This window comes from Cyclopterus lumpus, chromosome 5, assembly GCF_009769545.1.
Source record: "Cyclopterus lumpus isolate fCycLum1 chromosome 5, fCycLum1.pri, whole genome shotgun sequence".
Taxonomy (NCBI): domain Eukaryota; kingdom Metazoa; phylum Chordata; class Actinopteri; order Perciformes; family Cyclopteridae; genus Cyclopterus; species Cyclopterus lumpus.
The window spans coordinates 1,005,001-1,020,000 of record NC_046970.1 but is presented as its reverse complement, the minus strand read 5'-3'; the positions used below and the strand labels follow the sequence as shown (position 1 = coordinate 1,020,000).

The following is a 15,000-nucleotide window of genomic DNA, read 5'->3' as shown; positions in this document are numbered from 1 at the left end:
TTACCTTGGCCTTCTTCATGTCGTTGACCTCGGTCTGGAGTTTCTTCAGCTCCCGCTCGTACCTCCCCTGGTTTTTGAGGAGACGCGCGTGCTCCTTCTGAGCCACCTGCAGCTTCAGCAGGTCTCGGTTCATCTCCTTGAGACGCTTCTCGTAGTCCTGCTTGATCCTGCTGGCCTTCTCCTCCGTGTAGTTCTCCATGGACACTGTAACACAGTACGTGAGCTGTGGTCCGGCTTTACCTTCTCGACCGATCGACAACCACTGAACTCACTGAGGTTCTGCAGCACGCGGTCCCTCTCCAGCTGAGTGTCTCGGATCTTGTTCTGCAGGAGGATGAGCTTCTCCTCGTACTGCAGCTTCAGCACCAGCAGCCTCCGCTGGCTGTTCTCCAGCTCGTCGATCAGTTTCTGCTTGATCTCGATCTCGCAGGTCAGGTCCGCCAGGTCCGCCTGGAAGTCGGCTGCAGAAGGAGAAGGAGAGGTCAGAGAAGAGCTTCTAGAGGAGTTCACGGTTGGCTTTAGGGGGATGACGTAGCCAGCAGGACGTTTCTACATGAGCCACACGTTGCTTCTTCATCTCTAAAACTTCAGCTCTACTCTAAAATGTCTTCTTCTGTCAAGCTGCATAAAGCTCTGAAGAAGAGGAGGTTAGTTTCTGATGATGAAGATGAAGCTGGTGGGAATGTGATTAGTCTTAAATTACAAATAACTACAAATACAGACCAGATGATGGAGGAAAAGGAGTCATAATGATAAACCATCTAGCAAGAGGTGTTGAGATGTTTCACTGGAACACAGAAACACACCTTTGTCGTCAGAGTCGGAGTCGGAGTCCACGAGGCTCTCGTCACTGAACCCGTCCTCCTCCTCCTCCCTGCCTTCCTCTTCGTCCTCATCTTCCTCACAGCCACTCTCCTCCTGCAGTGGAGACATGACGTCCTGCGAGCGCGCGCACACACACGCACACACACACACACACACACACACACACACACACACATCAGACCTGGCTCTGCCGGCTGTGGTTCCGTCCACATGGAGGCCGGCGGTACCTCGGGGTAGTTGTCGTCTGAATCGATCTCTCCGTTCTGTCCGTTCTCTCCGTTCTCGTGCAGCTTCACTCGCTTCTTCAGACCTTTCTCCAAATCAGGACTGCGGGAGGAGAAGAGCACCAGTGATCACGTACCAGCAGATGGTTGTCCTCTCCAGCAGCATTAGGGTGAAGTGCTGCTGGCCACCAGCCTCTGAAGTCATTAGCCTTCTTCATCTCGGCCCTTTCAGCTCTTCACTTTTTATAGCTCCCTGTTTTACAACCAGTCTCTCTACACTCCCGTCTCCCTCCATCTGATCCCATTAAAGCCCAATTAGCCTGCTGGGCCGTGTACGCGTCCCCCTCCTGACCCACTGGTCCACTGGTCCAAGCCAGCAAGCCACTCGGCACCAGTTCCTTCAGAAGCACTAATCCACTCTTAAGCTGGGGGGGGGGGGACTCGCCTGGCTTTTAAACATGCGCGGCTTCATTCAAGGGCTCGGAGGGAAGAATGAGGCATTCAATGTACATGATGTTCCAGTTTAGACATAAGAGGAGAGCTTGATGTGACGATTATCATAAGGAGGACATTGTGTCTCCTCACCTTGTTCTTCTCTGCCTCCTTTCCTTCTTCTTCAGCTTTTCAATGTCCATCTTGGCCCGGCGCAGCACGTCCGTCATCTCGGCCTCCATTGACAGTGAAGCAGGGGAGGAGCCGGGGGCGTGGCCGGGGGCGGGGCTGAGGGTGGAGGAGGGGTACGGGGGGCGCAGGGAGAGCCGGGCTGCCTGACTCCGCAGAGACTCGTTCATGGCCTCGCTCTCCAGAAGCTTGGTGCTGAGGAGGAGAGAAAGATCACTCTTCATGCACTTTACAGCCTTCTGGTCTGGTATCACCAGAAGCTCATGCTAGCTTATTTGAGCTAACGTGAGCTTATATTATATCATATTGCTGTGTAACATTACTGAGTCACAAGTCTGCCTTCAGGTACAGTAAGTGTCATGCTTCCTAGAGGAGAGTGAGGTGAGAGCCACCGCTCTCTGGTCAGTGTGACGCTACAGAGCTGGAGAAGCTGAGCGTTCACACATCTCTATCCAGAGGTTCTTTGACAGAACCGAGCCAGCTGTTCTCTTGTTCTTTACACGCTAACCAGCTCCACAGTATCATCTCATCTAACTCCTGGCAGCCCAGGAGCTTTCAAGTGAATAAAGGTTTGGAGCTCTCACCGAAGTTCTTCAACCTCTCGGATGTAGTTGTGTATCAGAGCACCGATCTCCTCGTTGCCCTCACCTGTAATCAGAGGAAGGAGGAGCCTCAGGGCACAGGAAGCACTCAAGGCATCAAGGTAGGGTCCAAGACAGGGACTGAGGAGCAGCTACGTACTTGACTTGGTCAGCAGAGCGCTGACCTCGTTGGCCAGCAGGTGTGTGACCCGGGTGTTGAGGTGCTCGATGGTCTCCTGCATGGCCTTCACCCTGAGGCGCAGGGTGTCTCTTTCTCTCTGCAGCATGGCGTTCTCCTGATACAGGTCGCTGTAGCCCTCCGACCCGTCCTCACCTGCCACCCGCTTCCCCTGCACACAGAGCCGAACGTCAGGACCCTGAACGCCACACGGGCTTCATGGACGTCCGTCACTCGATGCTGCGCAACGTGATGTTCAACACGAGTTGGTCTGTAGGTTCCTCGTGGTCGACGTGAGGGGAACACGAGACAGAGCTGCTCAAAGCACAGAGGAGGATGTTGATGGTGTACAGGTGTGTGTGTTCCTCCATCTCACCGCCTTGTACTCCAGGAGCTCCATCTGGAGCCGGGCCACCTCTGCTCGCAGGGCGCTGGTCTGCTGGCTGGTCTTGTCCTGGTTCACCACCACCTTGTTGCGGATGTTCCGGGCCCGGTTGGCGTACTTCAGCGTGTTCAGCGTCTCCATGAAGTCTCGGTCTGACGGACTGACGCAGGCGATCATCACCGTGCGGCTGAGGATGAGATGAGATAACCTTTATTAGTCCTGCAGTGGGCACGTTTACAGCAGCAAAGGGTACACGTGATTTTAAAGACTGAAATAAACAATAAACAGTAAAGAATCTACAGTAACTGAATATTATAAATACACAGGCAGAATGAATAAAGCTATCATATATATAGTTATGTATAGTTTCTTGATCAGTCATTTTGTCTTTTAAATGTCAGTAAATAGTGAAAACCTGTTTTGGCTGTTTTAGCATTTTGTTCAGAAAATGCAATCGACGATCAAAATATTGGCAAATATTTTTCAATCAACTTTTTGTTTCAGCTCCAATTCCACGAAAAACTACGACTTTCTCTTTTTAAAACAATTTTCATATCAGACATATCATCCCAGAATTATGTTATTTTTACTACTTAAATACATTGATTTGTGTGTATGTGTGTGTGTGTGTGTGTGTATGTATATGTGTATGCGTGTGTGTGTGCGTGTGCACATGTGCGTGTATGTATATGTGTATGCGTGTGTGTGTGCATGTGCACGTGTGTGTGTGTGTATATGTGTATGCGTGTGTGTGTGCGTGTGCACGTGTGCGTGTATGTATATGTGTATGCGTGTGTGTGTGCATGTGCACGTGTGCGTGTATGTATATGTGTATGTGTGTGTGTGTGTGTGTGTGTGTGTGTGTACCTGTTGCCTCCCAGTGAGTCCTGTAGCAGGCGAGTGAGTTTGGAGTCTCTGTACGGGACGTGGCCTCCCTTCTTGGTCTGGTCCCCTAAAGCACTGATCACATTTCCCAGCGCCAGCTACAGCGCACACACACACACACACACACACACACACACACACACGTGCGCACACACACACACATACGCACGCACACACATACATACACATTACACACACACACACACGCACACATATACATACACATATACACACACGCACACACACACACGCACACGCACACACATACACACACACACACGCACACACATACATACAAATGTACACACACACACACACACACACATATACACACACACACACGCACACACATACATACACATATACACACACGCACACACACACACGCACACATATACACACACACACGCACACACACACACGCACACACACACACACACACACACACACATACATACACATATACACACACGCACACACATACATACACATATACACACACACACACACACATTATTAACATGCAGATATTTAAAGGGTCTCAATACGATATTCAAAGCAGAGGAATTGCTTCCTTACAGGTCTCAACATGGCGGCGTCTAAGCAAGTGGCCAACAGTACAAACAACCTGGAGGGTGTCACACTCACACACACACACACACATATACATACACATATACATACACACACACACACACACACACACACAGTCTCACCAGTCCACAGTTGATGGAGATCCCTTCGCGGGCTCTCTCTCCTGTTGCTCCCGTACGTTTCAGCCTCTCGGAGCCGGCCAGGTCCACGAAGTGGAACTTGGCCATCAGAGTCTCGAACTCCGGCTGAGTGATGGGGCTGGAGCCCCCGCCATTGGGCTGAGTGATGGGGCTGGAGCCCCCGCCATTGGGCTGAGTGATGGGGCTGGAGCCCCCGCCATTGGGCTCCCCGTTGGCTCCTCCTCCTCCGTTCTGCAGGCAGGAGGACAGGAAACAACTGAGTGGAGAACATCTCACTCTGTTATAGCAGCTATTTCACCACCTTTAATGCTAGTCCTACATTGTGTTGTATTTAGTTTCCTCATAACCCCCCCCCCCCTCCCCCCTCCCACACACACACACTCCAAACCTTACCACTTGAGCCTGCTGGCACACTCTCATCTGACAGAGGTAGATGGTGAAGATGGCGTGGGAGCGGGAGCTGGTGGCGTTCATCTGGGTGCTGGCTGTGGTGCGGGACAGAGCACCGAGCTTCAGGCACTGCAGCAGCTGCAGCGCACACACACACACACACACACACACGCACACACGTGCACGCACACACAATGTCATAGGTTTACAAATGATACGAGGATATGAGGAGCCTGAAATAAAAGACTTTCAGACCAGCACACATGAACAGACAGGAACTGCAGGAGAATATATCGTGGACAGAAATGTAAGAAGGATCACACACTCACACACACTCACACACACTCACACACACTCACCTCCTCCTCTGAGTTCACCAGTCTAGAAGTGACTCCTGTGGTGTAGATGCTGCCACTGGCGTCTTCATGGATCTTAATGTTGGACTTCCTGTTCCGAGTCTCTGGGTCTCTGGCTTCGTCAAACAGGTCCAGGACCTCTTCGTTGTACAGCTGCAGCACAGAGCATCATTACAGAAGTTAAACTCATAAGGATCTCATGAGTTTCTTATTTACACACACAACTGAACCAAAGAGGCCAAGGGTCACAGAGGTCACACGCACACACACACACACATCTGTTAACCGTCAACAGAGATAACCTTGTGACCTGAGAACAACAACACACTACGACAAAGAGAACGCTAGAAAGATATTTGATTGTAATTATTGTTACAGAAATCGTATTAAAGTATTTGAATCATGCGCACACACACACACACACACACACACACGTTGCCTGTCAAAAACCTCTGGAGGAAAAGATTAGTTGTCCTATTATCTCATTGCTCCTGCACAAGCTCCTCCCTCTTCTCCACATTAATCAGGACCAACGATGCACATTCCTGCCCATCTGTCACGTCCTGTTTGTGGAAGTGGGGGCTGATCCTCTTGTCTCCCTGTTTGGTCCCATCTGGTTAGAGTTAACACACACACACACACACACACACACACACACACACACACACACACACACACACCTACCTCCAGGAACTGGGCGCTGACTTTAAACTCGGGTGGTGGGGTGCCGGCCTCCTGGGCGCGCTGCCTGCTGGTCCGGATCCCCTCAAACAGCTGGTGGACGGCCCGTGGGATGATGCCCTGGTCCTGCTGGCCCAGCCTCACGTCGAAGCCCGTCCCCATGGTGTAGGTCTTCCCCGACCCCGTCTGAAACAGACAACAAGCATCACACGTCGGTGAGGTGTACATCATCAGTCTTCCAATAATATAGTTATATAGATCAAGTGAGAGTAAAAGCTCACAATAAAACATTAAAATGGTAAATGTAACAATATTCAATACAATACTTAAACATATTAGCATATATTAGCATGAGTGTGACAGGCAGTGAACGATGAATTAACCCGTCAATTAGAATTGAAATGCATCTTATCAATCTATTACTATCACAATAACAACCACAGCTGTGGAGTCTGTCCTTATCAATCTATTACTATCACAATAACAACCACAGCTGTGGAGTCTGTCCTTATCAATCTATTACTATCACCATAACAACCACAGCTGTGGAGTCTGTCCTTATCAATCTATTACTATCACCATAACAACCACAGCTGTGGAGTCTGTCCTTATAAATCTATTACTATTACAATAACAACAACAGCTGTGGAGTCTGTCCTTATCAATCTATTACTATTACAATAACAACCACAGCTGTGGAGTCTGTCCTTATCAATCTATTACTATCACCATAACAACAACAGCTATGGAGTCTGTCCTTATCAATCTATTACTATCACAATAACAACCACAGCTGTGGAGTCTGTCCTTATCAATCTATTACTATCACCATAACAACCACAGCTGTGGAGTCTGTCCTCCCAGTGAACCAATGGGTGGATCCCTCAGTGCCCCTCCCACCTGCCCGTAGGCGAACACCGTGGCGTTGTATCCCTGGAAGCAGCCCTCGATGAGCTGGTGCACGCAGGCCCGGTAGATGTGCTGCTGCTCCGAGTCCACGTCCAGCACGAAGTCGTAGGTGAAGGCCTTGTCCTTGCCCAGCAGCACCTGAGGCTCTCCGGCGGTCACCAGCGTGCACACCTGGCAGCCCTCGATCTTCTCCTTGGCCATCTGAGGACGGATCCTGGAGGAGAGGAGCAACAATCATCTGTTAATAAGATGTGACCGTAAACACAACATGTGCTTCATTACAGGAAACATTCAATCAAACAATACGTTTATATTTAGGAGAACGACGTATTTCACTAGTGAAGGATTACTTAATATAATCTGATTATTTAATTTATTCTTTTAAAGGATCAGAGCGACACCAGAGAAGATGTATTTTATATTCCATACGTTGTCAAAACCTGCTGTCTACATTACCCACAATGCAACAATTCCTTTCCCTGTACGGATGCGGTGTGTTTTGCTTTAATATCTAACCCTAACCCCCTAACCCTCAGAGTGCACGAGGAAACATACAATGTTGGTTTGAATCCAAATCTGCAAATCAACTCACACACACACACACACACACACACACACACACACACACACACACACACACACACACACACACACACACACACACACACACACACACACACACACACACACACACACACACACACACACACACACACAGCACTTATTGACCCTCTTTCAGGCCTTGAGGAGGGTCTTCAAAGGAAGGAATTAAAGACATTATAGTCCGGTTCAGCAGCAGCATGCTGACCCTTGACCCCTGATCCCTTTGTGACCTAGAAAGCAGCTTGCAGACAGATGACCTTTTATAGCTGTGTGTATATGTATATGTATATGTATATATATATATATATATATATATATATATATATATGTATATTATATATATGTGTGTATATGTATGTATATATATATATGGGTATATGTGTATATATGTGTATTCATATATTATATATATATATGTATATATATGGGTATATGTGTATATATGTATATATGTGTATATGTATATTATATATATGTGTGTATATGTGTATTATATATATATATGTGTATATGTGTATTATATATATATATATGTGTGTATATGTATATATATATATACGTGTATATGTGTATATATGAGTATATGTATATGGTATATATATGTGTGTGTATATATATATGTGTATATGTGTATATATGTGTGTATATGTATATATATATACGTGTATATGTGTATATATGTGTATATGTGTATTGTATATATATATGTGTGTGTATATATATATATGTGTATATATGTGTGTATATGTATATATATATATATATATATACGTGTATATGTGTATATATGTGTATATGTGTATTGTATATATATATGTGTGTGTATATATATATGTGTATATATGTGTGTATATGTATATATATATATACGTGTATATGTGTATATATGTGTATATGTATATGGTATATATATGTGTGTGTATATATATATGTGTATATGTGTATATATGTGTGTATATGTATATATATATATATATATACGTGTATATGTGTATATATGTGTATATGTGTATTGTATATATATATGTGTGTGTATATATATATATGTGTATATATGTGTGTATATGTATATATATATATATATATATATACGTGTATATGTGTATATATGTGTATATGTGTATTGTATATATATATGTGTGTGTATATATATATGTGTATATATGTGTGTATATGTATATATATATATACGTGTATATGTGTATATATGTGTATATGTATATGGTATATATATGTGTGTGTATATATATATGTGTATATGTGTATATATGTGTGTATATGTATATATATATATATATATATACGTGTATATGTGTATATATGTGTATATGTGTATTGTATATATATATGTGTGTATATATATATATGTGTATATATGTGTGTATATGTATATATATATACGTGTATATGTGTATAAATGTGTATATGTGTATTGTATATATATATGTGTGTGTATATATATATGTGTATATATGTGTGTATATGTATATATATATACGTGTATATGTGTGTATATGTGTATATATGTGTATATGTGTATTGTATATATATATGTGTGTGTATATATATATATGTGTATATATGTGTGTATATGTATATATATATACGTGTATATGTGTATGTGTATATGGTAACACATTGATCCGTGTTGAAGGATGGAGGATGCAGTAGAATCATGTCAGCACAGTAAAGCCTGTGTGAGGACTCTTTACATTACAATTGATTTGGTTTCGAGGCTCACGAGCACTGATCTTAGATCAGTGTCCAAGTCTCTAAGATCCTCTCATGTGGATCAGAGAGGCCGAACCAGAAGGAAGAGGGACAAGCTGTCCCATAGTGATGCTCTCAGACAGACACATGTAGATAACTATCATCCGGTCACACAACAACATCACGTTAAACCAGATGTGTTCCCAAAACGAGCCTGAACCCAACGCTACGCTTCACTGACTGAGCAGACTACATGGACCGGACCAGTGTCTCCATCTGGTCTCTGGCTGCATGCACACCTCCGATTAGTGCTTAGTCATCGTCAGAGATTAGGATTAACCCAACTGGCACAGTGTGTGTGTGTGTGTGTCCACCACAGAGAGGGATACAAACAGTATTTTTAGAATATATTTGTTCCTATATTTTCTTTTTTCAAGAGTTTAAATATAGACTATAATAGTAAAATGCCAGTATGACAAACATTCATAAAAAGTTATTCTTGTAGTCACACATTGAACACACAGTGTGTGTTCAATGTGTGACTAACCAAGCTGCACTCTGATGACCTCGATGTGACCTCAAGGTCCCCAAAGATAACAACCATCAACTCTCCCTCCCATTGACCGTCTGCATATAAAACCATCAACTCTCCCTCCCATTGACCGTCTGCATATGAAACCATCAACTCTCCCTCCCATTGACCGTCTGCATATAAAACCATCAACTCTCTGTCCCATTGACCGTCTGCATATGAAACCATCAACTCTCCCTCCCATTGACCGTCTGCATATGAAACCATCAACTCTCTGTCCCATTGACCGTCTGCATATAAAACCATCAACTCTCCCTCCCATTGACCGTCTGCATATGAAACCATCAACTCTCCCTCCCATTGACCGTCTGCATATAAAACCATCAACTCTCTGTCCCATTGACCGTCTGCATATGAAACCATCAACTCTCCCTCCCATTGACCGTCTGCATATGAAACCATCAACTCTCCCTCCCATTGACCGTCTGCATATAAAACCATCAACTCTCCCTCCCATTGACCGTCTGCATATAAAACCATCAACTCTCCCTCCCATTGACCGTCTGCATATAAAACCATCAACTCTCTGTCCCATTGACCGTCTGCATATAAAACCATCAACTCTCCCTCCCATTGACCGTCTGCATATGAAACCATCAACTCTCCCTCCCATTGACCGTCTGCATATGAAACCATCAACTCTCCCTCCCATTGACCGTCTGCATATGAAACCATCAACTCTCCCTCCCATTGACCGTCTGCATATAAAACCATCAACTCTCCCTCCCATTGACCGTCTGCATATAAAACCATCAACTCTCTGTCCCATTGACCGTCTGCATATGAAACCATCAACTCTCTGTCCCATTGACCGTCTGCATATAAAACCATCAACTCTCCCTCCCATTGACCGTCTGCATATAAAACCATCAACTCTCCCTCCCATTGACCGTCTGCATATGAAACCATCAACTCTCTGTCCCATTGACCGTCTGCATATAAAACCATCAACTCTCTGTCCCATTGACCGTCTGCATATAAAACCATCAACTCTCTGTCCCATTGACCGTCTGCATATAAAACCATCAACTCTCTGTCCCATTGACCGTCTGCATATAAAACCATCAACTCTCTGTCCCATTGACCGTCTGCATATAAAACCATCAACTCTCTGTCCCATTGACCGTCTGCATATAAAACCATCAACTCTCTGTCCCATTGACCGTCTGCATATGAAACCATCAACTCTCTGTCCCATTGACCGTCTGCATATGAAACCATCAACTCTCCCTCCCATTGACCGTCTGCATATAAAACCATCAACTCTCTGTCCCATTGACCGTCTGCATATGAAACCATCAACTCTCCCTCCCATTGACCGTCTGCATATAAAACCATCAACTCTCTGTCCCATTGACCGTCTGCATATAAAACCATCAACTCTCCCTCCCATTGACCGTCTGCATATGAAACCATCAACACTCTGTCCCATTGACCGTCTGCATATGAAACCATCAACTCTCCCTCCCATTGACCGTCTGCATATGAAACCATCAACTCTCCCTCCCATTGACCGTCTGCATATAAAACCATCAACTCTCCCTCCCATTGACCGTCTGCATATGAAACCATCAACTCTCCCTCCCATTGACCGTCTGCATATAAAACCATCAACTCTCCCTCCCATTGACCGTCTGCATATAAAACCATCAACTCTCCCTCCCATTGACCGTCTGCATATGAAACCATCAACTCTCTGTCCCATTGACCGTCTGCATATAAAACCATCAACTCTCCCTCCCATTGACCGTCTGCATATAAAACCATCAACTCTCCCTCCCATTGACCGTCTGCATATAAAACCATCAACTCTCCCTCCCATTGACCGTCTGCATATAAAACCATCAACTCTCCCTCCCATTGACCGTCTGCATATGAAACCATCAACTCTCCCTCCCATTGACCGTCTGCATATGAAACCATCAACTCTCCCTCCCATTGACCGTCTGCATATAAAACCATCAACTCTCCCTCCCATTGACCGTCTGCATATGAAACCATCAACTCTCTGTCCCATTGACCGTCTGCATATAAAACCATCAACTCTCTGTCCCATTGACCGTCTGCATATAAAACCATCAACTCTCCCTCCCATTGACCGTCTGCATATAAAACCATCAACTCTCCCTCCCATTGACCGTCTGCATATAAAACCATCAACTCTCCCTCCCATTGACCGTCTGCATATAAAACCATCAACTCTCCCTCCCATTGACCGTCTGCATATAAAACCATCAACTCTCCCTCCCATTGACCGTCTGCATATGAAACCATCAACTCTCCCTCCCATTGACCGTCTGCATATGAAACCATCAACTCTCCCTCCCATTGACCGTCTGCATATGAAACCATCAACTCTCTGTCCCATTGACCGTCTGCATATGAAACCATCAACTCTCTTTAGACCTGATGGTTCTGAATGTTTAATGTGTCATCCTATATCTTAAAAGCATTAATATGATTGTATGCGTGTCTCTATTGAGATTGATGACACACACACACACACACACACACACACACACACACTGAGCCCTGTCCGTTGTGTTGACCCGTCTCTGGCCCTCGCAGCCCGGGGGCCCGAGGCCCAGAGGGGGAGCATTGGTGTCCTACATTGTCTGGAAAGATCACTCACAGGAACGTATTAACCAAAGACCCGTGCACGCTCATGGAGGGTTTAAGTCCACCAACCAGCACCTGTCAGGTGGAGTGGGAAGTGAAGCCCCCAGAGTGGGAACATTGGGAAGGCTGTGTGATCTTAAACATCACCGGGTTATCCTCACAGTTCCAGTTTAAATACACCGGGAGGAACTGACTGCTCAGTCAGAGTGAGATGAGCACCTCTCATTGTTACCAGGGCCCATCAGTCCGCTTCATCGGAGTCCATTCTGGGTCACACACACACACACACACACACACACACACACACACACACACACACACACACACACACACACACACACACACACACACACACACACACACACACACACACACACACACACACACACACACACACACACACACACACACACACACACACACACACACACACACACACACACACACACACACACACACACACACACACACAGCTCCGTGGGGGAGGGAGAGGCAAGAACGAATCAAATTAGCTTCCTGTCCTGTGTGTTCATGTCCAGGTCGGGGGGGGAGTGCAGTCTGAGAACTGGAGAGGTTGACTGGCTTTATTAAACCAGTTCAACACATCCACTGGTGGAGGGCGGGGCCAGTATGGAGCTCATAAAAAGATGAAAGACTCAAAGGGAAGTGGCAACAAGAAGTCGTAATGAAGACAACGAGGCCATGTGCTCGTGTGTGGCTGGTCTGAAGGCCCACTGGTTACCATGGGAACCGTCTGGAAACCACACGTCTCACAGGCGACCTCGTAGCAGACAGACAGCACACGCACACAACCACACACACATGCATGATACCAACAACATTTCTCACAGCGTGTGTGTCTGTCTGTCTGTGTGTGTCTGTCTGTCTGTCTGTCTGTGTGTCTGCCTGTGTGTCTGTGCGTGTGTGTGTCTGCCTGTGTGTCTGTGTGTGTCTGCCTGTCTGTGTGTCTGTGTGTCTGTCTGTCTGTGTGTCTGTCTGTCTGTGTGTCTGTGTGTCTGTCTGTCTGTGTGTCTGCCTGTGTGTCTGTGCGTGTGTGTGTCTGCCTGTGTGTCTGTGTGTGTCTGCCTGTCTGTGTGTCTGTGTGTCTGCCTGTGTGTCTGTGCGTGTGTGTGTGTCTGCCTGTGTGTCTGCCTGTCTGTGTGTCTGTCTGTGTGTCTGTCTGTGTGTCTGCCTGTCTGTGTGTCTGTGTGTCTGTCTGTGTGTCGGTCTGTGTGTGTGTCTGTCTGTCTGTCTGTGTGTCTGTCTGTGTGTCGGTCTGTGTGTGTGTCTGTCTGTCTGTGTGTCTGCCTGCCTGTGTGTCTGTCTGTGTGTGTGTGTGTCTGCCTGTGTGTCTGTCTGCCTGTGTGTCTGCCTGTCTGCCTGTCTGTCTGTGTGTCGGTCTGTGTGTGTGTCTACCTGTCTGTGTGTGTCTGTCTGCCTGTGTGTGTGTGTGTCTGTGTGTCTGCCTGTCTGTCTGTGTGTCGGTCTGTGTGTGTGTCTACCTGTCTGTGTGTGTCTGTCTGCCTGTGTGTGTGTCTGTCTGTGTGTCTGCCTGCCTGTGTGTCTGCCTGTCTGTGTGTGTCTGCCTGCCTGTGTGTCTGTCTGTGTGTATGTCTGCCTGTGTGTCTGCCTACCTGTGTGTCTGTCTGTGTGTGTGTCTGTGTGTCTGCCTGCCTGTGTGTCTGTCTGTCTGTGTGTCTGTCTGCCTGTGTGTCTGTCTGTGTGTCTGTCTGCCTGTGTGTGTGTCTGTGTGTGTGTGTGTCTGCCTGCCTGTGTGTCTGCCTGTCTGTGTGTGTCTGCCTGCCTGTGTGTCTGTCTGTGTGTATGTCTGTGTGTCTGTCTGCCTGTGTGTCTGTCTGTGTGTGTGTGTCTGTCTGCCTGTGTGTGTGTCTGTGTGTCTGTGTGTGTGTCTGTGTGTCTGCCTGTCTGTGTGTGTCTGCCTGCCTGTGTGTCTGTCTGTGTGTATGTCTGTGTGTCTGTCTGCCTGTGTGTCTGTCTGTGTGTGTGTGTCTGTCTGCCTGTGTGTGTGTCTGTGTGTCTGTGTGTGTGTCTGTCTGTGTGTCTGTGTGTGTGTCTGTCTGTCTGTGTGTCTGTGTGTGTGTCTGTCTGTGTGTGTGTCTGTCTGTGTGTGTGTCTGTCTGTGTGTGTGTGTCTGTCTGCCTGTGTGTGTGTCTGTGTGTCTGTGTGTGTGTCTGTCTGTGTGTCTGTGTGTGTGTCTGTCTGTCTGTGTGTCTGTGTGTGTGTCTGTCTGTGTGTGTGTCTGTCTGTGTGTGTGTCTGTCTGTGTGTGTGTCTGTCTGTGTGTGGCAAGATTTCCTCGAGGCACAGAATTATTAAAATGACGATTTTAACAAGCTTATGTTGAGGAGGTATTATAATATTATATATATATATATATATATATATATATATATATATATATATTAGCATGGCACAGCTCTTTGGTCATAAACCAAAGTAAACACATTAAACATTCATTTGAAGTTCAGTTCTTCTTTAGTGGTAAAATCAGCTGTTTCAAAGCCTCCAGTCACAACTACACAAAACAGACTCACAACTCCAGCAGTGAGTCAGCTACTTAGTGCTGAAGGTGATTACGGGCCAGCTGGTCTCACACACACACACACACACACACACACACACACACACACACACACACACACACACACAATAAATAATAAATACACTTCAGATGCAAACAGTGAGGC

The 15,000-nt window shown here is 46.1% G+C and overlaps 1 protein-coding gene across 10 annotated transcripts in view; it reads right to left on the bottom strand.

Annotated features, from left to right (window-relative positions):
- Positions 1–15,000, bottom strand: part of kif21b (kinesin family member 21B) — a 49,505-nt gene that overhangs the window by 25,652 nt on the left and 8,853 nt on the right. For all 10 annotated transcript variants that reach the window (XM_034532569.1, XM_034532575.1, XM_034532572.1 and 7 more), the window contains 14 exons: positions 6,761–6,983; positions 5,864–6,046; positions 5,183–5,332; positions 4,827–4,961; positions 4,416–4,664; positions 3,682–3,797; positions 2,806–3,001; positions 2,412–2,601; positions 2,255–2,318; positions 1,635–1,865; positions 1,053–1,152; positions 807–939; positions 273–461; positions 5–204 (listed from right to left, as the gene is read on the bottom strand). In XM_034532569.1, the coding sequence (XP_034388460.1) occupies positions 5–204; positions 273–461; positions 807–939; positions 1,053–1,152; positions 1,635–1,865; positions 2,255–2,318; positions 2,412–2,601; positions 2,806–3,001; positions 3,682–3,797; positions 4,416–4,664; positions 4,827–4,961; positions 5,183–5,332; positions 5,864–6,046; positions 6,761–6,983 (2,359 nt within the window). The remainder of the gene's footprint in view (positions 1–4; positions 205–272; positions 462–806; positions 940–1,052; positions 1,153–1,634; positions 1,866–2,254; positions 2,319–2,411; positions 2,602–2,805; positions 3,002–3,681; positions 3,798–4,415; positions 4,665–4,826; positions 4,962–5,182; positions 5,333–5,863; positions 6,047–6,760; positions 6,984–15,000) is intronic.